General features: G+C 40.2%; 1 protein-coding gene across 2 annotated transcripts in view; it reads left to right on the top strand.

The window, feature by feature from the left end:
* The window catches only part of TNS3 (tensin 3), a 216,818-nt gene that overhangs the window by 123,343 nt on the left and 68,646 nt on the right, over positions 1 to 24,829 (top strand). For both annotated transcript variants that reach the window (XM_075271073.1, XM_075271074.1), the window contains exons 11-17: positions 2,225 to 2,308; positions 7,442 to 7,554; positions 12,556 to 12,616; positions 14,385 to 14,460; positions 18,309 to 18,438; positions 21,433 to 21,498; positions 23,215 to 23,316. In XM_075271073.1, the coding sequence (XP_075127174.1) occupies positions 2,225 to 2,308; positions 7,442 to 7,554; positions 12,556 to 12,616; positions 14,385 to 14,460; positions 18,309 to 18,438; positions 21,433 to 21,498; positions 23,215 to 23,316 (632 nt within the window). The remainder of the gene's footprint in view (positions 1 to 2,224; positions 2,309 to 7,441; positions 7,555 to 12,555; positions 12,617 to 14,384; positions 14,461 to 18,308; positions 18,439 to 21,432; positions 21,499 to 23,214; positions 23,317 to 24,829) is intronic.

The raw sequence follows: 24,829 nt of genomic DNA, 5'->3' as shown, positions 1-24,829 counted from the left end.
CTTGCATAGGTCTCAGCCCAAGTATGGGTCCTGGGCTTGATACTGCGCCATAAAAGGCTTCAGAGCCTGCACTTCAGGGCAGATTCTGGGAGCGAGAGAAAGTGCCTGGTTCTGTCCTGACACTGTGAGTCTGATGAGAATGTATAGTGCTCTTTTTGTTGATTCGTGTGGCTGATAGTAAGCCACCCATACTTTTAGTACTTATTGTTTAGTTAGAGTTCAGACGTTCAGGGTTTTCTTTCATGTTCTTTTGCCTAACGTTCAAAGAGTATTCTCATGAATATAATCATATCTATATTTGTAGATAATTAAGAGTTAAACATTATTACAAATATAAGTACCCATATATACTCGAGTATAAGCCGAGGCCCCTAATTTTACCACAAAAAACTTGGAAAACTTATTGACTCGAGTATAAGCCTAGGGGGGGGAAATGCAGCAGCTACTGGAAAATTTCAAAACTTAAAATGGTCAGAGTTTTTGGGTGCAGTAGTTGCTGGGGAAGGGGAGGGGGTGTTTTGGTTGTCTGTCTGCCCCTTCCCTGAGCTTGAGGACTGAGTTTTTTTCCCCCCTACTTGGAATTCAGCCTGGCTGAATATAGGGTATCTGCAGTGCTCCTATTAACCCCTTCCCGATGGAACAGGAGCACTGCAGGTCCCCTATATTCAGAAGACCAGGCACTTTCAGACACAGGGATACCTAATGTGTATGTGTTTCACAGTCATTTTCTACTTTTATATGTATTCTAGGGAAAGGAGGGATTTAGAACATTTACTTTATTTATTTATTTTAAAGATTCTTTTTTTTTTTTTTTTTTTTCTTTTGCACTATTTTATGGGAGATTCTATACATTACTATTGCGACTGGTCATAAACCCCCCCTCCCCCCAAAAAAAAATATTAATTTTTTTTTGCTTGACTCTAGCATAAGCCGAGGGGGGCTTTTTCAGCACAAAAACTTATACTCGAGTATATACAGTAGTTAAAAATTCTGCAGAGTTTTAAAGATTTTCTCTAATCATCTTAGTGGTCACAGTCTTGATCGGTTGCCAATGGATACGAACACTAATGCAGAAACCTTCTATGATCTGGGACTTGTCAGCAACCCAGCTATGATTTTCTTATTGTATCTGGGTTATCAAGCGAGGACACTACTATGTATCAGAAGATATCCCGGCCACAATAAGGAATTCATGGCTGATTCTTTTTGACCTTAGAAAAGTCCTAGGTTCATGGTCGTATCCACTGGCAACCAATCAAGACAACAGACTGTGACCACAAGATATTTAGAGAAAATCTTTAAAACTCTGCAAAATTTTTATTTATATTTGCAAAAATGTTTAATTTTTAACTATCTACAAATTTAAAAATGATTCTGTTCATGGGAATACCCATTTAAGGCTGTATTTTATTTAGCTCCTTTTGTGCCTGAAGTGAAGGTTTATTTATTTATTTTGTTGATTTTACTAAATAAACCTGTTTGTTACAGATTGTGTGTCCCTGTCTCTGACTGGTTGGGTCCGCACCATTGTTGCTACTGACCTAACTTCCCCATGATGGATAAATAGATGTATAGATAGAAATCAGAGAAACATTCTACTGTCATTTCAGATGACACCAGGATGCCATGGACTTTTTTCATATCACCCTTCCATTATCAATCAGAAAGAATGCTTACTGTTTAATCCGCTGTATGCTGCAGTCCTCTAAGTCACAGTTAGATACGATGCATTTTCAGGCAAAGTCTAATTTTCTGGCATCCGTATTGGTCAAGCAGGACTCGGGGCTTGAGCTTAACTACTTTATTGTTCTCCGTGAATAAAGCATTCTCAGAGACGCCCTAACTTTAAATGGCTCTAAACTCCGGAGCCGCCAGATCTACAGCCATGATCTTGTAGCCTCCTTAGATTTTGAGATATCACTGGTTAAAGTGGAGGTACGTATACTCAGTCTTTTGGTTTATGGTGGAAAAAAACAAAACAAAAAACGTGCTGTCCTGTTCCCGGTGCTCCGGTGTCTTCCCAGTGCGGTCCAGTCCTGCAGCTTGGCTCCCTTCTTATTGTGGAATTTCCTGAGGCCGCTGATTGGCATTAGCAGCCACTAATTGTCCGTTATTGCGTTTAAGGGGTTATGTCTCGATTATTATTGGATTCATTTCTTTTTATTTTAAGAATGCCGTAACCTTTATTTCTTAATTGTAAAGGGATATTAATGATTCTTTTCAGTGCTGACCAAGCTCTAGATCGATTTGCAATGAAGAAGTTTTTTGATGATAAAGTATCAATGCTCATGCAACCATCTCAAATAAGGTAAGTGTTTTGTGAGACAGTAAAACCAATTAACATAATACAAAAAAACATGTCAACTCCGTGTGCCTATATCTCAAGCTCCATTTCTAAATCTGACAATCTATATGCAAATTTTTGGCTTTGAATATTTTCTATAAAACAAATTAAGAATCTGTCATGGTAGATATATCTATGAGATACATTCACAGTGAAAAACACCTGCGAAGAACAGCCATATAAATTTTGTAAGAAAATGCTATAGATGCATAATGGCCTCTGCAAATATTTATTATTTTTGAATTACTTTTGTCTGTGTCTGATACATTTTTCACATTAGTATCTGTGTTAACCTAAATAAAAACTCCAGTTAAAATGAAAAATAATCCTATATATATTATTATCTTACAACTTTAAAGGGTACCTGGGTTTTCATGGTTGAAAGGTTGAAATATGAGCAGGGTCTTGCTGGGCAGACTGTTTTATCTTCATACCTGGTGTCCTATGCTATTTTTTTTGCTGCTAATATTCCTATTATGGCTGTAGCACATTTGTACATTTCTCTTTGAGATCAGGTATGTGCACAATAAGGAACAGTATGCTTCCCTCTCCTATTGATTACTACTGCTACTTCATTTACTTCAAGTCTGTAACTCAATAGATGATGCTCATTGCTTCTCTCTCCAGGCCTTGGAAGCTCATATTTCTTTTAACCCTAAGGAAGGCAGGGACCCAACTCAGTGCGGTAGCTACCGTCCCACCTCCCTGCTAAACATAGATATTAAACTATGCGCTAAATTAGTGGCTAATAGAGTAAAATCCTTACTTCCCTCCTTGATCCACCCAGAACAGGCAGGTTTGGTAATGGGCAGAGAGGGCAAACATAACACCCAGCGTGTACTCCACTTTATCCAATATTCTCAGCGTAAGAAGATCCCGTTGGTTCATCTGTCGAAAAATGCTGAAAAACCTTTTGATTGAGTAGACTGGACCTTTATGACAATGACATTAGGTCATTTTGGGCTCCCTCCCATATTTGTTCAGAAGGTTATGCCTTTGTACTTTTAGACCCAGTGCCAAGATTAGGGTTAACAGGTGCCTTTCCCCCTCGTTTAATATTAAAAATGGCACTAGGCAGGGCTACTCACTATCCTGCTTACTATTTGTCCTGACCATCGAAACGTTAATACAGAATATACGACAGGATCCGTTGCTGAACGTTTTGGTAGTTGGAGGGGCATGTCATAGTATGGCCGCATTTGCAGACGAACTTCTAACAATCCTTACCAATCCATCAGTTACTCTACCAAATATAGCCACAACCCTTACGGCCTTCGGTATCCTCTTGAATTTCAAAATTAATGCCACAAAATCCAAAGCCTTATGTGTCTTTTGTCTCCCGTCGCTTAAATTTAAGTTACAGGCTACTTCTCCATTTTCACTGCATCACAACTCTATTAAGTACTTAGGGTTAAATTTAACGCCTTTGCCCAGATGTCGGTACAACTCTATGCCCCTCTACTTTACAAAATCAAATCTACTAGAAACGTGGCACGTACCATATATTTCATGAATAGGTAGAACTCATTTACTAAAAATGATGGTTCTACCTAAGATATACCTATTTATACTTATTTCAAACCCTCCTATTCCTCTTCTCCTAGATTTCTTCTCCTACATATGCAGACTATTTTTGAAGTATATTTGGAATAACCCGCACCCTAGAGTGGCCTTCCTCACTCTTACCGGACCTAGGAATTTGGATGATCTAGGACTGCTAGATATCAAAACCTATTATCATGCAGAACAACTTGCGAGAACCCTTGACTGGTTTCAGAGGGAAAATCCAAAGCTCCATGTGCCAGTGGAGGAAGCCACTATAGATCTCCCCCTTACCGCAATATTATGGCTCCCCCGCCAAACTGCTAAGCAAGTCCTTGCTCCTAATGTATTAACTTCATCAGTCTGATTCATGGCAGTGGGTGTGGTGACTACTTTCTCTTCCGCCAGGCCTCTCTCCTCTCATGTCTGTTCAGGACTTAATCCTATTAATCAAAGTTTTTGGACTCTGCTCCCATTGTGTCTAAGCATGTTGGGCGGCTACCTTATGACTCTAATTGATGGGGCTTTCCTTTCTGAGGCCCGGTTCACACCTGCGTTCGGTAATCTGTTTGGGGAGTCCACATGAGCACCCCCTGAACGGATTACCGAACACATTGGCAAGCAGTGAAAGAACATGGACCACATAGACTATAATGGGGTCCGTGTGCTTTCTGCGCGGTGTCCGCATTGTGGACAGGAAAGTAGATCATGAAGTACTTTTCTGTCCACACCAGGCAGAAAACACACGGACCACATTCTAGTCTATGGGGTCCATGTGCTTTCATAAGCTCACCGCTTGCCAATGTGTTTGGTAATCCGTTGCTCCCCGAACGGATTACTGAATGCAGATGTGAACCAGGCCTTACTTTGAGTTCACACAACCCTTTCCTTCCAGACTGATTTTCTAGCATATCAATCGTTTAAGGCATTATACCTGGGAGTGCTGAGACAGAAGTCTAGCACTCACAGTATTTCATGGCTAGAGCAGCTTCTACTCTGTAAGCAAAGTACACCAAGACCTCTCTATTCTCTACTCCACCTTTCTGTGCATACTGGGCACAGAGCTTCCCTCATATGTACAAAAAAGGGAGGCAAAACTTCAAATCTTCCTCACCCCCAGAAAAATATCCTCTGTCCTCAGGCGCTCCATGGGCCCCTTTAGATGTGTACGCTTGCAAGAGCCGATCTTTAAATTGGTCGTCAGATGGTATAAAATGCCCATTGTAATTCATAAGTTCTATCCTGAGGCTTCCCCTTTGTGTTGGCACTGCTATAAGGTCAAAGGCTCCTATCTGCAAATTTGGTTGGAATGTGAAAAGCTATCCCCCTTTATGGTCACTCATTCAGTAGGTTCTGAACCAGGTTTGCAGATAATCTGAACCTCTGACCTCTGTAGGCATATTTTTGAAATTGTGGCCCACCCTGCCCCCTAGGTCCCACAAGTGACTCTGGCTTCAATTTTTGTCTTTCGCCAACTCTTTGATCCTCTTATGCTGGGCATCCGAAACCCCTCCTATGGTACAAGATACAAGATACAACAAGTTACAAATGAGCTTTATTAGCGTTACCAAAGAATAAAACATTTGGTGTTGCCAAAGCAAAAAGGAGGTTGGGGGTGGTGGAGGGGGGTTGGTACGGGGTTCGTGGGTTGGGGGTTTGAGTGTCCTTAGGGAATGGTATAATTTTCTCTAATGACCCTATCTGGGCACATCTGTGGGAACACCCTGGTTACCGTATATACTGGAGTATAAGCCAACTTTTTCAGCACATTTTTCATGCTGAAAAAGCTCTCCTCGGCTTATACACGAGTCAGGGTCCACGGAGCACAGAAAACCAGAAGGGGGAGGTCCTTTAGTGCTGATTGGCTTGTCATGAGGTCACGTGACTGTGATGTCATCAAAGGTCCTGTAGCCACTGGTATGTAACATCTGCAGATAAGGTTGAGTCTAAATCCTAGTAGCTCCGCCCACACCAGAGTCCGATCACATGGTCATGACGTCATCAGAGGTCCTTTAGCACACTATTATTTAGCATCTACCCTACAGATGAGTGGCCAGGATTCATTGTGTCTTATGGAAGATGTCTGTTGTATGGAGGAGAGGAAGCTACAGTAAAGTGACACACAGGGACCTTCCTTTAGTTACTCTGCCTATTAATGTCAGGCATTTGGGGTTATAAATTTAGTTTCAGTAACTACATGTGACTCACATTAATAACAGTTAACCCCATCATGTCCCTTATATTAACCCCTGTGTGCCCCATATAAGGGTTACTAATAGGTGAGACACATGACGGTACTAATGAAGGACCTTAATTATGAAGATACCTAATTATTACCTCCATATGTCCCACATATCAGTAACTCTTATATGAGGCACACAGGGGTTAATGTGAGGGACATGATGGGGTTAACTGCTATTACTATGATCCCCAGGGAGTTACTAAACTGTAATGCACATGACCAGACTTTTTATCTGCAATGGTGAATCTCACCCCCCTCCCCTCGGCTTATACTCGAGTCAATACGTTTTCCCAGTTTTCTGTGGTAAAATTAGGGTTCTCAGCTTATATTTGGGTCGGCGTGTACTCGAGTATATACGGTAATTATGATACTCTTTGAGACCCTTGGACTCTTATCTCCAGCATTCATTGTTTCTCACTTCCCTCCCCCATCCCCACATGTTCCAACTCCTGTTGTGTCTTTCATTCCTCACTTTGAGTTGATTTACCAGCACTATTGAATGTTTTATTTGTGACCATATTGCCATGCTTATTGTTTTCAACGATGTATGTTCATTGGTGTTATTTTGAGAATACAATAAAACGTTATTTATAAAAGAATAGTGATAAAAAGATCTCTTACACAGGAAAAGAGAAATCTATGAACACATTCTCAAAAGCTGCTTGCTGTCTGTAAATATTCTGTGTGTAACCACACAAGCAGATAGAAGTAGATACATCTATACAATAAGATTTTCCTTAAATGCTAAGCTGTAAGATGTTCACATTGTTCTGTCCAGTACACAGATCAAGCAGTTTGCAGATGCGTGTAGAGGCTGTAAGGAAAATTGGCCCCTCCCACACCTATTCTGTTTATGAAGACAAAACAGAATCTCCGCCTCCACTCACTGTGAACCCAGCTTGTATCTATGAATGGAAATTCCCTAGTAACAGGGAGTAAACTGCAAATCAACTAGGAGTTAGACAACTAGTGGAAAGAATTTTAGAAAGGTTTTTCAAGCAGAAAGCAGCAACATTTAAAATGCATTACATTTTAGTCAAGAATCACATGCGCTATTAAGTTGTCCAAAAAGTCAGTTAAACTTCATCATTCTTGACCTTGCAGTATGGGTTCCACATTGTAGTAGCCTATAGCGTGTTATTGTACATGCAATGTAAGTTATTGTTCCCTCTGAATAGAAAAGGTTTTAGAAATGACAGTAATAGCATGTGATACTGCTGTAGCCGGAGTCTTCCTTTACAGTTACTACAAAGCAAAAGCACTATAGATAAAGCAGAAAAACCATAATTTTGGAACTTTGTTTTTTTTTTTAGATATGTAAATTTTCTGAATGGACTACTATCTGGGATGGAAAAGATGAATGTGACCCCTCTTTTCTTGCATAATGTTATCTTCCATGGCATTCCTAATTTTGATGCTGGTGGATGTAAGTAATGTTTTGTAGTAGTTTTTTTTGTGTGCAATAAATATGAAATGCTGTGTACATTATTTTTATTAGTACAGAAAAAGTGAAAACATTGGCGAGAATTTATTAATCCCTGCATTCTGAAGTCATAAAATAAGGATTTATTTATTTAAAAACTTTATTGGAACAGAAATTGAATTACTTGCATTTTTACATTGTTCATTCCACTTCTGAAAAGTTGGTGTGCTTAGCCTGTCAAGCTGATGTACACCAGATTTATCAAATGTGACTTTTAATCCGTTAAGAAGGCAGCCTATTTTGGCCTTAAGGACGAACCATTATTTTAAATTCTTTTTGTCTTCTTGTAAGAGCCTTAACGTACTTTTTTTTAATGTTGACACCACTTAAAACCATTAGTCATTAAACTATTTGTGTTCATCTTTCTGGGAGAGAATGATAAAAAATCAGAAGTTCTGACATTGAATTTTGCACTGTAAATTTTGCACTGCTCATTGTATGGTAAAAATAGCATTAATTTATTATGCAAGTCAGTAAGATTATGGCAATGCCAACCATTAGAGATGAGCGAACACTGTTCGGATCAGCCGATCCGAACAGCACGCTCCCATAGAAATGAATGGAAGCACTTGTGACGCTGACTTTGCCGCCGGCCGGCGTCACAGGTGCTTCCATTCATTTCTATGGGAGCGTGCTTTTCGGATCGGCTGATCCGAACAGTGTTCGCTCATCTCTACCAACCATGTCTTTAGGTTTTTTTAATATCTTACTTTTTTTTTCTTTTTTTGATCGCCATATTCTGAAACCAATAACTAATTTTATTTTTTGCGGTGTCATTTTGGGATTCAAACAACTTTTTTTTTTAAAAAAAAACTGAGTCCTTTTTAGTGAAACGTTTAGAAATATATTTTATTATAATTGTAATATTGTTATCTGATTATACATTTCACAAGCAACGTATATTGTTTAATAGAGATGAGCGAACAGTGTTCTATCGAACACATGTTCGATCGGATATCAGGGTGTTCGCCATGTTCGAATCGAATCGAACACCACGTGGTAAAGTGCGCCAAAATTCGATTCCCCTCCCACCTTCCCTGGCGCCTTTTTTGCACCAATAACAGCGCAGGGGAGGTGGGACAGGAACTACGACACTGGGGGCATTGAAAAAAATTGGAAAAAGTCATTGGCTGCCGAAATCAGGTGACCTCCATTTTAGACGAATAGTGGATTTCAAATCCGGGTCATATGAGAATGTGAACTTTGTGACTATGAGACAGGGATAGCTGTACAGGCAGGGATAGCTAGGGATAACCTTTATTTAGGGGGGAATGTTATTAAAAATAACTTTTTGGGGCTCTATCGGGTGTGTAATTGTGATTTTTGTGAGATAAACTTTTTCCCATAGGGATGCATTGGCCAGCGCTGATTGGCCGAATTCCGTACTCTGGCCAATCAGTGCTGGCCAATGCATTCTATTAGCTTGATGAAGCAGAGTGTGCACAAGGGTTCAAGCGCACCCTCGGCTCTGATGTAGCAGAGCCGAGGCTGCACAAGGGTTCAAGCGCACCCTCGGCTCTGATGTAGGAGAGCCGAGGGTGCACTTGAACCCTTGTGCACCCTCAGCTCTGCTACATCAGAGCCGAGGGTGCGCTTGAACCCTTGTGCACACTCTGCTTCATCAAGCTAATAGAATGCATTGGCCAGCGCTGATTGGCCAATGTATTCTATTAGCCTGATGAAGTAGAGCTGAATGTGTGTGCTAAGCACACACATTCAGCTCTACTTCATCGGGCTAATAGAATGCATTGGCCAGCGCTGATTGGCCAGAGTACGGAACTCGACCAATCAGCGCTGGCTCTGCTGGAGGAGGCGGAGTCTAAGATCGCTCCACACCAGTCTCCATTCAGGTCCGACCTTAGACTCCGCCTCCTCCGGCAGAGCCAGCGCTGATTGGCCGAAGGCTGGCCAATGCATTCCTATGCGAATGCAGAGACTTAGCAGTGCTGAGTCAGTTTTGCTCAACTACACATCTGATGCACACTCGGCACTGCTACATCAGATGTAGCAATCTGATGTAGCAGAGCCGAGGGTGCACTAGAACCCCTGTGCAAACTCAGTTCACGCTAATAGAATGCATTGGCCAGCGCTGATTGGCCAATGCATTCTATTAGCCCGATGAAGTAGAGCTGAATGTGTGTGCTAAGCACACACATTCAGCACTGCTTCATCAAGCCAATACAATGCATTAGCCAGTGCTGATTGGCCAGAGTACGGAATTCGGCCAATCAGCGCTGGCTCTGCTGGAGGAGGCGGAGTCTAAGGTCGCTCCACACCAGTCTCCATTCAGGTCCGACCTTAGACTCCGCCTCCTCCGGCAGAGCCAGCGCTGATTGGCCGAAGGCTGGCCAATGCATTCCTATGCGAATGCATACTTAGCAGTGCTGAGTCAGTTTTGCTCAACTACACATCTGATGCACACTCGGCACTGCTACATCAGATGTAGCAATCTGATGTAGCAGAGCCGAGGGTGCACTAGAACCCCTGTGCAAACTCAGTTCACGCTAATAGAATGCATTGGCCAGCGCTGATTGGCCAATGCATTCTATTAGCCCGATGAAGTAGAGCTGAATGTGTGTGCTAAGCACACACATTCAGCACTGCTTCATCAAGCCAATACAATGCATTAGCCAGTGCTGATTGGCCAGAGTACGGAATTCGGCCAATCAGCGCTGGCTCTGCTGGAGGAGGCGGAGTCTAAGGTCGGACCTGAATGGAGACTGGTGTGGAGCGATCTTAGACTCCGCCTCCTCCAGCAGAGCCAGCGCTGATTGGTCGAGTTCCGTACTCTGGCCAATCAGCGCTGGCCAATGCATTCTATTAGCCCGATGAAGTAGAGCTGAATGTGTGTGCTTAGCACACACATTCAGCTCTACTTCATCAGGCTAATAGAATACATTGGCCAATCAGCGCTGGCCAATGCATTCTATTAGCTTGATGAAGCAGAGTGTGCACAAGGGTTCAAGCGCACCCTCGGCTCTGATGTAGCAGAGCTGAGGGTGCACAAGGGTTCAAGTGCACCCTCGGCTCTCCTACATCAGAGCCGAGGGTGCGCTTGAACCCTTGTGCACACTCTGCTTCATCAAGCTAATAGAATGCATTGGCCAGCACTGATTGGCCAGAGTACGGAATTCGGCCAATCAGCGCTGGCCAATGCATTCTATTAGCCCGATGAAGTAGAGCTGAATGTGTGTGCTAAGCACACACATTCAGCACTGCTTCATCACGCCAATACAATGCATTAGCCAGTGCTGATTGGCCAGAGTACGGAATTCGGCCAATCAGCGCTGGCTCTGCTGGAGGAGGCGGAGTCTAAGATCGCTCCACACCAGTCTCCATTCAGGTCCGACCTTAGACTCCGCCTCCTCCAGCAGAGCCAGCGCTGATTGGTCGAGTTCCGTACTCTGGCCAATCAGCGCTGGCCAATGCATTCTATTAGCCCGATGAAGTAGAGCTGAATGTGTGTGCTTAGCACACACATTCAGCTCTACTTCATCGGGCTAATAGAATGCATTGGCCAGCGCTGATTGGCCGAATTCCGTACTCTGGCCAATCAGCACTGGCTAATGCATTGTATTGGCTTGATGAAGCAGTGCTGAATGTGTGTGCTTAGCACACACATTCAGCTCTACTTCATCGGGCTAATAGAATGCATTGGCCAATCAGCGCTGGCCAATGCATTCTATTAGCGTGAACTGAGTTTGCACAGGGGTTCTAGTGCACCCTCGGCTCTGCTACATCAGATTGCTACATCTGATGTAGCAGTGCCGAGTGTGCATCAGATGTGTAGTTGAGCAAAACTGACTCAGCACTGCTAAGTCTGCATTCGCATAGGAATGCATTGGCCAGCCTTCGGCCAATCAGCGCTGGCTCTGCCGGAGGAGGCGGAGTCTAAGGTCGGACCTGAATGGAGACTGGTGTGGAGCGACCTTAGACTCCGCCTCCTCCAGCAGAGCCAGCGCTGATTGGCCGAATTCCGTACTCTGGCCAATCAGCACTGGCTAATGCATTGTATTGGCTTGATGAAGCAGTGCTGAATGTGTGTGCTTAGCACACACATTCAGCTCTACTTCATCGGGCTAATAGAATGCATTGGCCAGCGCTGATTGGCCGAATTCCGTACTCTGGCCAATCAGCACTGGCTAATGCATTGTATTGGCTTGATGAAGCAGTGCTGAATGTGTGTGCTTAGCACACACATTCAGCTCTACTTCATCGGGCTAATAGAATGCATTGGCCAATCAGCGCTGGCCAATGCATTCTATTAGCGTGAACTGAGTTTGCACAGGGGTTCTAGTGCACCCTCGGCTCTGCTACATCAGATTGCTACATCTGATGTAGCAGTGCCGAGTGTGCATCAGATGTGTAGTTGAGCAAAACTGACTCAGCACTGCTAAGTCTGCATTCGCATAGGAATGCATTGGCCAGCCTTCGGCCAATCAGCGCTGGCTCTGCCGGAGGAGGCGGAGTCTAAGGTCGGACCTGAATGGAGACTGGTGTGGAGCTATCTTAGACTCCGCCTCCTCCAGCAGAGCCAGCGCTGATTGGTCGAGTTCCGTACTCTGGCCAATCAGCACTGGCCAATGCATTTCTATGGGGAAAAGTTAGCTTGCGAAAATCGCAAACTGACAGGGATTTCCATGAAATAAAGTGACTTTTATGCCCCCAGACATGCTTCCCCTGCTGTCCCAGTGTCATTCCAGGGTGTTGGTATCATTTCCTGGGGTGTCATAGTGGACTTGGTGACCCTCCAGACACGAATTTGGGTTTCCCCCTTAACGAGTTTATGTTCCCCATAGACTATAATGGGGTTCGAAACCCATTCGAACACTCGAACAGTGAGCGGCTGTTCGAATCGAATTTCGAACCTCGAACATTTTAGTGTTCGCTCATCTCTATTGTTTAACTGTTTCAATGAAATTGTTAAACTTGCTTATTTTGCAGTATGTCGACCTTTCATAAAAATTTACCAGGCAATGCAACCTGTATATACATCAGGAATATAGTAAGTAAAGTCTATATTTAATAGTCCAGAATTTCATGTTTAATATTGGTATTAAATATTTTATATTTCACATTTAGAATACCAGAGATGAACTGGACATAATGTTTGTAATGCCAGTTCCTTTTCAAATGTCATGTACTGAATTACGTGCAGACTCAGTTTATTATAACAGACCCTTCTTTGTGTACAGATTCAAAGTAGGATTGTTTTTCCCTTTTAACTCTTTGCATTTTCATGTCTTCAACATATTTTCAAAATTGTACATGTAGATTGTTAAAATTTAACCTTCATCTATGATTTATCTAAGTTTTGCAATCAATTGTAAACAGACCTAAATATGTAAAATATTAACACACCTCCAATCAATGTAAAACAAAGAGAAGGGGTTATTTGCCTCTTCTTTCCACAAATATAGTGCTTGTGCTTCCACCCTTCCCATCTTTGTTTACTAGCAGGCCATTATTTGAAAACCGCAGCCAATCAGTGGCCGTAGCGGTCACATGCCATACTACTGGCTTTGCGGCTGCCATCACTGAGTGCTGAGACATGCTGGCCACATGTAAACTAAGACCGAAAGGACAGCAGTAGTAATGGTGCTAGATCCTCATGATGGTAAGAGATCGCGCCTGATCTCATATGTGGCACTCATACGAATGCTGTGACCTAGATATAACACATTATCTGCCTCGTATAGGACATATGATATAATTGTAGCCTCATCCCATAAGAATAAATAGATATAGGCTGCAATTACACAGCCTCTATAAAACATTTATTTGGTGTGCACGGTCAACAGTGAAAAGGTCATGGCACTTAAAACAGCTGATCAGCTGGAGTCTTTGGTGTTGGACCCAAACTGATCACTTTATTATGTTTTCTAGGATAGGTTAATAATGAAATGGAGGAGGGCAATCCCTTCAAAACTTAAAGGGGTTATCCAGTTTCAAACATTTATGGTCTATCCTTAGGATAGGTTATCAATATTAAATCTGCAGGGGTCCAACGTCATGGACTTCTGCAGGTCACTGGTACTAAGACAGTGCAGTTCGCAGTATTGTTTACATACTGTATGCCGCGCTGCTCACTTGCCGTACAAAAAAAAAAATGTAACCCTGCATCGCTGTCCCTTGAAATCTATTCTCCAGCACTGCAGTGTATACACTCACCACTACAGTTTGTATGGCGAGTGAGCAGCACCACTTGTGGTATTTAAAAAATTCTGTGAACCGCAGAACCCGCGCATCTTAAGGATAGGCCATCAATGTTGGAAACCGGATAACACATCTAAGTTAAATAAATACCATATTTTTCACTTTGTAAGAGGTACCTGATGATAAGATGTACCTAAGTTTTGGAGGCAGGAAATGGGGGGAAAAAATATTTTGAACCAGTTTCCTGCCAACCTCTTTAAGAATGACGCGCCACAGTGCACAGACTATAAAGTTGCACACTGTACATAATATAATGTCTCACAGTGGACCTCCACACAGTATAATGGCCCATAGTGACCCCTCCACATCCTATAATGCCCTATAGTGGCCCATATGGTTCTCATTTTGAACATATATATATATATATATATATATATATATATATATATATATATATATATATATAATTATTACATGCTTATTTATGTACTGTGTTTTATATCCTTATTTTTTTCTCTTTTAATGGATTTTAACAGAATCAATGTTTAAAGGATTGTTAATGTTGTTAATTTGATCATATTTCGATATTATTTTATTCTTTTTACCTTTTTGCTTAGCAATGTTGGACCAGAAAACCTAAACAGATTTTCTATTGCTGTTGAGCCAGCTCAGCTCATTAAGGGTGACATCATGGTGAGTGTTTGTTGCAAATGGCAGTTTTTGGGACAGGTGCTCTGACTGCTTTTGTCAATGTTATTTTTTTTTCCAGTTCGGTTTTCTGATCCTATGACAGATCAAAACAATGGACAGAAATATGGCAGCATGAAAGTAGCTTAATGCAGTTAATCCTTTAAAGCGTTCCAGCAATTATGAAACCGCTTTTGTGTAAAATAGTACAGCTGAATATGAGAGGCTTTGTAATATAACTTATTATAGAAATGTTTTCTTCTCCACTAAGTCTGTGTGAAGATAAAGAGCAGGGGAGGAGTCGGTTTCTTTATAGGATTTCTATGTTTCTTTAGCCTCATACAGAAGTCTATGGAGGAGGAGGAGGCTGCTGCTGGCAGATTTAGTGCTTCATTTTAAGCAGTGGTAGAGTATTTAAGATACAGCAGTGTTAGAAGAGCTCTCTCACAGAGTAGCAAGCGATTGATTGAAGGTTTACCTGTAATATAAGTGACAAATTACATTATTCTGTACTTCTCTACTCCACAAAATAGCTGAATAGCTGACCATTGAAGCACATATCATAGTAGACAAAATAATAGATTGAAGTAATGAAGAGGTTTGAGTATGACATAAAAATGATTGATTGTAATATACAGGGTGTCCCAAAAAATGTATACACATTTTAGCAGCTGATTACTCAATTATTCATTCTTTCTTTACAGACTGAACCCATTAAACCGAGTGATGGCATACAGACTTGACTTTGAAGATAGGAAATGTATTCTAAAATGCTACTGGAAGTATGAAAACGCAGTAGAAGTGCAAAGACAATTTAGGAGGGAGTTTAACAAAGAACCACCTACATGAGTTACCATCACTCGAATTAGAGATAAGATTGAAGCTGATGGAAATGTTCAGGACGTCCATAAGAAGCGTTCCGGAAGACCACGTACCTCGACAAGCCCCATAAAAGAAGAAAGATTACTGGAAACGTTTCAACAAAGTCCAAGAAAGTCTTTGCAGCAAGCTAGTCATGAGGTAGGGATTTCAAAACAATCAGTCCATCGCATCATGAAACGTTGTCAGTGGAGAAGTTACATCACTCCTCATCACTCCCAAAAAGATTGTGTGGAGTGATGAGGCCACATTCAAATGAAATGGTTTGATTAACAGACACAATTGCACCTACTGGGGACCTGAGAATAACACATGGTAATGTGGAGGTGCCCCATCTTTCTTCTTTTATGGGGCTTGTCGAGGTGCGTGGTCTTCCGGAACGCTTCTTATGGACGTCCTGAACATTTCCATCAGCTTCAAACTTATCTCTAATTCGAGTGATGGTAACTCGTGTAGGTGGTTCTTTGTTAAACTCCCTCCTAAATTGTCTTTGCACTTCTATTGCGTTTTCATATTTCCAGTAGCATTTTAGAATAAATTTCCTTTCTTCAAAGTCAAGTCTGTATGCCATCACTCGGTTTAATGGGTTCAGTCTGTAAAGAAAGAATAAATAATTGAGTTATCAGCTGCTAAAATGTGTATACATTTTTTTGGGACACCCTGTATATCTACCAGTACATATACATCAGTAACACAAACGTGATGACGGATCAAAATAAACAGAAGTTTAAAAATGTGTTATACTTTAGTATGCTGGTTAGATTTTAGATTTTATTTAGTTTTTTGTACTTTTTGTTTTAATGATTAAAAATGTATTCATAACTGAAAGCTTGAGTGCAGTATATTTCTACTATACTTCAATTGGTAAGGAAGGTTATCTGATTGTTTTCTACAATACAGATTGTAATAGAAACAGTGCTATGATTTGTTTGTACAACTGTGAGTAAATGCCACAGATAGGATGTACTGGAGCCAATTTATCATGAAAAAGTTGCAATATTTGCCTGCATTAGCAGATTTAGGTGAACAAATTGTAACTTCTGTTAATTTTGCACCCTGCTAGCCATTTTTCAAAAAACGTGGGCAGGAGAGTGGGAATGCCTTAGTCTGACAAATTTATTATAACTTGCGCAAGTTATGACTTAAAAAGTCAGAACCTATAAAGAATTCTGGTAGTTCTTGCATAAACACACAAAGGGATTACGAGCAAAGCATTGGTCTTAATAAATTGTCCCAACTGTGTTTTTCAACTGCCCAGTATATCCTTTAAAATGTGTCTCGTAACTGCACTCTAGAAATTTTCTGAAAATCCCATTCACTGGAAGCATAGACCCACTGTAACAGTTACAGCCGCAAAGGCATCACTTGGCGGTCTTGATAAGCCCCACCTGCACAAACTGGAAATTAGGCCACAAAATCCAGTGTGTACATTGCCTAGAATTTAACAGATCAGGCCTTGACGATGATCTACTCTGTCCTGAACTGTATATGGTGCAAGAAGTAGGTATTCCTAACCTCATAGATCACTATGTGCATGGGGCCTAAGACTTATTAAATCCACTCTTCAGATAAAAGATGTTTCTAGAAAATATATTTATTCTTCATAGGTAAAAATATAACCCATAAATATTGGTAGTCAAAGGAAAAAAAAAACAAACCCTACACGTTTAGGGACAAAATGTCCCTTACTCATGGCTTGAAATGCCATACTAAACATACAGTATTTTTAAAACAGGATTACACCCCCCCCCCCGATCACGTGACACATAATCATGTTAGAAATAGCCAAATACTTGTATAGTAAACGTGTATTCGTGTTCATATAAAACAAAACAAAGGCCATAATGAAGAAAAAACAAAAAAAGGAAAATACACAATCCCAACATATGTAAGGGGGCGTTCACACTACCGTTGGTGTCCGACATGTAGTGTCCGCTCCTAGTGTCCGCTCAAAATCTGTCACGGACACTAGGAGCGGACACTAGATGTGTCCGTGACACCTGTCATTCACTTGAATGGGCATCGGGTGCGTTCTTTTGCACTCCGTGCCCGTCCTTCCCTGTCCGCAAGAGAAGATGTCCGACTTCTCAAGCGGACAGAAAAACCCTGCATGCAGGGTTCCTCTGTCTGCTTGAGAAGTCGGACATCTTCTCTTGCGGACAGGGAAGGACGGGCACGGAGTGCAAAAGAACGCACCCGATGCCCATTCAAGTGAATGACAGGTGTCACGGACACATCTAGTGTCCGTGACAGATTTTGAGCGGACACTAGGAGCGGACACTACATGTCGGACACCGACGGTAGTGTGAACGCTCCCTTAGAGAAAAAACACACAATATATACATCAGACACTAGAACAAAACAGAAACAGACCCTACAATAAATAAACATTAAATAATGTCATATCAAACATGAATACAGACAAGTTATGGACAATAAAACAACATATTAGACAAGGGTACTGTTGTCATGAATGGACTTACCATTCGCTGCACATGGATGACCAAGCTTAATGTAGGCGGCGGTTCAATGAATTCCACAAGAAACAGGAAGTAGTAACCAGTCACATGAATATATCACATGACTGATAAAAATGGCATATTCAAAATCAACTCCAGGTCATTTAATAAAAAAAAAAAAAAAATAGTATACATGGATGTTTTCAATGCAACACATGATCAAACAGTGTGTATAACCAAACTCAGTCAATCCATACAAATATTAAATGTAGCAATTGCCATTATGTTGTGACAGTCTAAGACATATTAGTTATACTTTTAACTCATTTCTGTATTTCTGCATTTTCAACTTTACTTTCTGTATTCCTGTTTTGGCCTTGCAATTCATAAATATGCATTTTCGCCTACTGCAAATCCAGGTTGCGCTAAAGTGTTGTAAAAAAGCATGGAAAACATATAACCTTTTTTTTTTTTTTTTGCACCAAATACATTGCAATTTATCTTTTATTTTGACAGATAAAGTGTTACCACAAGAAATACCGTTCTGTCACCCGTGATGTCATTTTCAGGCTGCAGTTTCATACAGGGGCAGTTTATGGTCATCGACTGATTTTTGGAAAAGAAGAGTTAGATCATGCAAATAAAGGTGAAGTCTTACCTTTTATTGTTTTTTTTTTAAAAATTCTATAACAGCTACCCATTGACAGATTCCATTCATACTTGGTGTATAGGTAATACACCTTTCAGTTCAACATTTTTTTTAATTTTTGGGAACAAAACTTTATATACTTTATACTCTTTTGTAACTAGTATAATTAAAGGGGTTTCCCAAAATTATTATATTGATGACCTTACCATGTGCTATCTAAAATACTGGCATCTTATGTTGTACGAAGCCCTTTGGGCCCAGTTAGACTCTAGGACCCAGTAGATATTGCAACCTCTGCACCCCTATAGCTACATCGCTGACTCCACAGCACTTTGAATAAAGCTGGATTCACATCTATAGCACCCCAACACCCGACTGATCCCATTATAGTAAATTGGGACTGTTGGTATCTACTGCTTTAATGATCCATTGTTCTGGTCTTCCGACGGATCGGAAAAATGGACTCCCAGGCGTAGATATGGACATAGTGAAAGAACAGGTTGTGAGTGGTAAAATATAGACTGCAACAAAAGTAATAGGGTACCAGGTTGACCACAGTAGCGAGAGAAATAATTGAAAGTAGTCATTAAGTTGTTGATTTAAAAACAAACAACCTTTTCCCATATATTATGTAAAAACACAAAACATAGCATATAACAACATTTGTTATCTACACACTTTATTTACAAAAAAAAGTACAATAAAGGTAAACCATTAGTTAATCTACATGGTGAAATATGGAATAAAAAGTGATCAAAAAATCTTATGTAGCCCAAAATGGTACCAATAAAAAACAGTTTTTCCTGCAAAGAATAAACGCTCAACCAGATCCGTCAATAGAAAAGTAAGTGTTATGCTTCTTAGAAGAGGAAAGTGCAAAAACTGATTGATATCCCTTAATGGATTTTCTTTTTTGCAAAATTAGTAAGGCAGTCCATAGAATAGTTGTATAGGTGACATATTATTTATGTTGTATAGCGAAGGGCAAAAAAATTAAAAATGGAAAAAGCAATGCTAGAATTGATTTTTTTTTTTTTTTTTTTTAAATAAAAAACTTCATTAGATAATGCATATCATCCCACAAAAACCAAGCCCTCATGTGGCTACTTAACCAGGAAATTAAAAAAAATTATAACTTGTAAAACACACAAATATCTGCAAATCTTTAGGAGAAAACTGACTGTGGCGAGATGTGAATGTATAAGCTGTGTAATTGTATGTCTGGGTACACCTCAGATTAGTAGAGATGTGACCTCCCCCCCCTTTTCCCCCTTCCTTCATCATACTGAGAAAATAAAAGGAAATTAGGAGTGGTAAATCCAATGTACTCTACACAGCTTACATATTCACTTTTCACCATCCGTAGTAATGGTTTTTGTACACCATGCCCTGAAATGCCAATAAAGTGGATCTCCTTGTAATGGGAAAACTGAAAATGGCAATTTTTCCAGAAAGTAATATCAGTGCACTATATGGCCATGGCACAATGTGCCATGAAAAAGTACTTTCAAAATCTCACATGTTGATTTGAGTAACGAATCGGGAATCTGACACTGATTGTAAAATAAAGATGACATTTAGTACTTTGTATTCTACATTCCTTATTCTGATAGTGACAAGAGGTAGATGTTCCTCTATCTTTTAGTACTATAAACCAAATATTATTTCTCTGTATAGCACTAATAATTCCATGGTGCTGTACATTTTGAAAGTTTACTTACTGCACATAAAATATACAAAACAAATACAATACTAACACTGACCAACTGGCACAGTGGGATAGAGGGCCCTGCCTGCAAGGGCTTATAGTCTATGAGGGAAAGGGGATGGAGACAGTAGGTGAGAGGGGGAGAGGCTATACAGTTGGTGGTGTGGTTACAGTAGTGTTACTGGCGTTTGTAGGCCTTTCAAGATTATCTTGAAGTTTGTGATTGTGGGGGTCAGTCTTCTGTGTCCTGGTAGTGAGTTCCAGAGTATGGGGGATGCACGGGAGAAGTCTTAAGTACTGTTGTGGGAAGAGCGAATAAGAGTAGAGCAGAGTGTGAGGTCTTGGGAGAATTAGAGGTTACACCTGGACAGGTTGGGCGGGAGATTAGGTCAGAGATATATGGAGGCGACAGCTTGTGGATGACTTTTTGTGTCGCATTATCCACACCTATGGAAGAGTGATGAAAGGGAATGTCCAACTATGTAAAATTACTTCTAAACCACTTGAAATGCTATAACCTAAAGAAAGATATACTTGCTTTATTAATGCCATGCTGAACTTTCCCAGGTTCCCTTCTGGTGCCTGTTTACTCCGCTCCAGCGATGTTTGGCCAACACACCAAGTGACTGCTGCAGCCAATCCTTTGTTACAGAGGTGACGTATTAACCCACTACATTCACCACTGTGACTTATGATTGGTCACTGCGATCACATGCCATGTCAGTATGTATTTGCTGGAGCCGAGTGGACAGAGACTGAAAGAGGACCACAAGTTGTAAGCATAGGAGCATAATGGCATTGGACAAGTGAGTATGTCATCATTCTTTTATTTACAGTAAATTTTTTAATATACTAAATTCTTAAGGAAATATTAAAATTATATCTGTTTTATAGTATTCATTAGGAGTAAATGAGAGTAAGGATAGTAGGATTGCATTAGACCCTCCAACAAATACAGCTCATACAGTTTTATGATATATTGTCATGCAGTGTCAATGCTGCTGAAATTTAGGTCTATGGCAGCATGTTTCACATGAAGAAAGTAACCCCTGCATAGTTAAGAATCTATTTATTATATTGTCCCAAATTGATGTGTGCAGAAACCTAGCTAAAGGGCGTTCTATTGTCTGCTGCGCTTCAGTGTGACTATATAAACATGACTCATCCAATTCCTAATGAATCATATATTGTGCTTGCTAATATGTAGAGAGAGAGTTTGCATTTATTACATTGCTTGTATTATTTACATAACCTATCTTTTTATTATCCTCTATGTATAATAGATGACAGATTTCCGGAATTTGGAAAAATTGAACTAGTGTTTTCAGGAACTCCGGAAAAACTAGTTGGTAGGTACCATGTATCATCTTAGTTTGGAATTTGTTCTGCCTTTTTTGTGTAATCTTTTCTGGCCTAAGGCCAGACACAATACTGTCAAGATCTTGAACAGTTTACATGTTATTTTGTAGTTTCCATAGTTTCTGGAGAAAAAAAAATAGCTGAAGTATCAAGATGAGAAATCTTGTGTTCATTATTCAGCATAAATTGACTAAGATTATGAATATACAGTTAGTCCTATTTAAAAATATACTTTATGTATGAACAAATCCAACTCTAAGTTGGGTGTGCCAAGACAGTCTAATTAATGTTACATAGAATTCTCAAAGGATCCAACCTGGGGGCACCTGTTGGAACCCCCTAGTTAGTTAGGATATTTTTCTGTTTGAGACCCTTTGGCTCTTACCCTTAACACTCATTGTCTTCCCATTTCCACTTTCCATTTCACGTTGTGTCTTTCGTTGCTCAATCTGCAGATATTTACAAACACTTTTGAATGTTTTATCTTTGTCTGTACCACCACACTTACTGTTTGCAACTATATAACATTTGGTTTTTTTGTGTGTGTGTATCATATTAAAAATTAAAAAAAACATTTCCGAAAAAAAAAAAAAGCTGCGTTTCCGCAACGTGGGGCCTCCGCTTATGGGTGTTTTCTCAGCCTAGTGTTAAATGACATTTCAGAGAACTGTTCTGCTTTATACTGAAGGTCCCAAAACTTAAAAAAAAAAATAAATAAATAAATAACAAAATTGTTGGACTGATACTAATAAGTATTTTATTGTCAACCTGTTAATTGATTTTATAGTAAGTGGATTGGGAGGGGGGTCCAGGCTGGGCTGTGGAGTGTGTCGGACCAAAAAGTTAACATCTCCAGCTTCAAAATAAAATTATTTTTTTTTTAACTACCACATTTTGTTGGGCTTGAAGCCACACCTAACTATAAGACATACCCCTGATTTCAATACCAAAGAAAAATCTAAATATAAAAATATTTAAAATAATTAAGACTACTTTGGTGGTCAAAGGAATTCTAGGTTAAGTGAGGGAATTGGTATCTAAGCGTTGACTCCTGTTAAATCTATTGTATTTTATTTATTTTTTTACCAAACTATTTTATTTATTTATTGTTTTACTCTATGGTATTTTGTGCTCACATTATATACATACGCCACTCAGTACACACAACCACACACATCTCTACTATACCGCACACAACATGCACACCATCATGGAGCATACCAGGGATGAGCTATAAATCGAAAAATAACTGAAACTGAACATCAACCAGGATTACCATTGTGATTTTATTCATGTCGGTTATTTTGGTTCAGTTATTTTACAGTAATTTCAAGCTTCGGTCTGCAGTTTCATTAGGAGCAAACACGTCCAAGTTGGAAATGCTGCTATTATACTTTGTGGTCTCTTTCAAAACCAGAGTATGAACATTGGCTCAGAGGAGGTGATCAAACATAAATAGCAGTGTTACTCGCCTCTCCTGGGTTCCAGCTCAGCTCCCTGTTCTTTGTTTGCATCTGCCTGATGTTGTGGAGCGCTGAGGCCTGTTATTGGGCATCAGCGGGCCACGTGGCGTTTTGATGTATCAATGCAAGTGTAACAACGCTGCATAACTCACCATGTAATATTGCATTGCCCCTGCTTTGTATTTTAATAGCCACACATATAACAAAATCATGTTGTCAGTAACATAATGCCCTCTCCTACAGGCACTGCTAACCAGGAGAATCCAGGAATAACCATTGATTACAATACTTGTGATCCTTTGATACGTTGGGATTCCTATGAAAATACAAGTCTGAATGGAGAAGGTTAGTATGGAGTGACACAAAGTGTAAGAATTTGTAGTGCTGTTTTTTGGGGATTTTTTTGGTCATCACTTAGATTTCCTCTTTTTCTTTTTACACAAGTTCACACAGTTTTCTTGTTCAAACATTGAAATTCCTTGCCTCTGAAGAGTTAGCAGCATGTCAGTCTACTGATGTCAGATATGAGTTTCATATTTTGTTGTTCATGTGCATACCGCCACACCTACATCCAAAGTGATAAAGCCTGTCTTTCCTTAACCTCTTTACAGTCCCATATAGGTGGCATGCATATGACCGTGTATGTGTTGTCAGCCATGATTGAACAGCACAGGCAGCACCCTGATGTAATCCATGTACTGCCTGTGCATCGGCCGTGCTTCTTTGGCCTCATTCATTGTGGCCAGTGAGCAAAGTCCATAAAACAGACAGGAATAGGACCTGTTCTGAGTTTTACTCACAATCCCAGACACCAGCCCATGAAAATACTCAGTCGTGTGTATGGGCCATAGAAATGAATGGGTCAGTGCGCTAACTATAAAAAACAAGGCTAGCACATCAACAACTGCGCACGGTTGTGTGCATGAGACTTAAAATTGCAGAAAAAAAAAAAAAACACCGGAAAATGACACACTTTTTTTATTTTCGATTTTAAATCTAAGGCATAAGTAAATATTGCAGGCACATAAGTCTAGAGCTATAGACTTTTTAGTAACTGCTTTTATTGCTGAGCTGGAGTTCGGCAAAGCTATCGGAGGTAAAACTGGTTGATGGTCCAGTTGTGAAGCTTGTCTCTGTACTTCCTGCTACAGTAATGATATTCCAAGATGAACATGTCACTGCTGCAGCCAATTGTGGGCTGTAATGGGTTACAGCTGCAGCCATTGAGTCATTGCAGGATTCACATGTACATTTTAGTACTTCATAGGACAAGTACAGAGAGCAACAGAGAATTGGAAAGTGTCAGAACAGGCAGAAGAGCACTAAGGCGAGTATGACTTATTTTGTTATCGTATCCAATCCCTGAAACCAAGCTGTTTCGAAAACTTCTATAGTTCTGTCAGTCTGTTCTGTTTTTATTTCTCATTATACCGTATCTGAGCAATGCTGCTGTAAATACCTTTTTTATTTTTCTAAAAAATATTTTATAATTTTCAAGAGGTTTTCTCATTGCAGACAAACCAATTAATATGAGATTCGGTCTGAGTGCTGCAGATTTAGCTGTCAGAACTACAGCTGATAGGGGAATATGCATCCAGCTGCTAATTTTCCCTGCAGTGGCAGCTTCAGGGGTAACTTATTACATGGCACCCATTCTCAGGAATGCCATTCATCAGAGCACAGACCACTGTTTATTAGCAGTTCTTTCTTCTAGTTCATAGAGGGGTTTCCCATGTAGTGTTCATATGTCCTTAAACACCAGTGACTTCTGTAAAGGATGCGTTTCATGTAATATGTATATATGTATATATCTTACTGGGAAGAATATGCAAATCTGACTTCCATGATGTAATTAGGA

Source organism: Leptodactylus fuscus, chromosome 4 (assembly GCF_031893055.1).
Source record: "Leptodactylus fuscus isolate aLepFus1 chromosome 4, aLepFus1.hap2, whole genome shotgun sequence".
NCBI lineage: Eukaryota > Metazoa > Chordata > Amphibia > Anura > Leptodactylidae > Leptodactylus > Leptodactylus fuscus.
The sequence above is the reverse complement of the archived record's forward strand: the minus strand, read 5'-3'. Positions and strand labels throughout refer to the sequence as shown.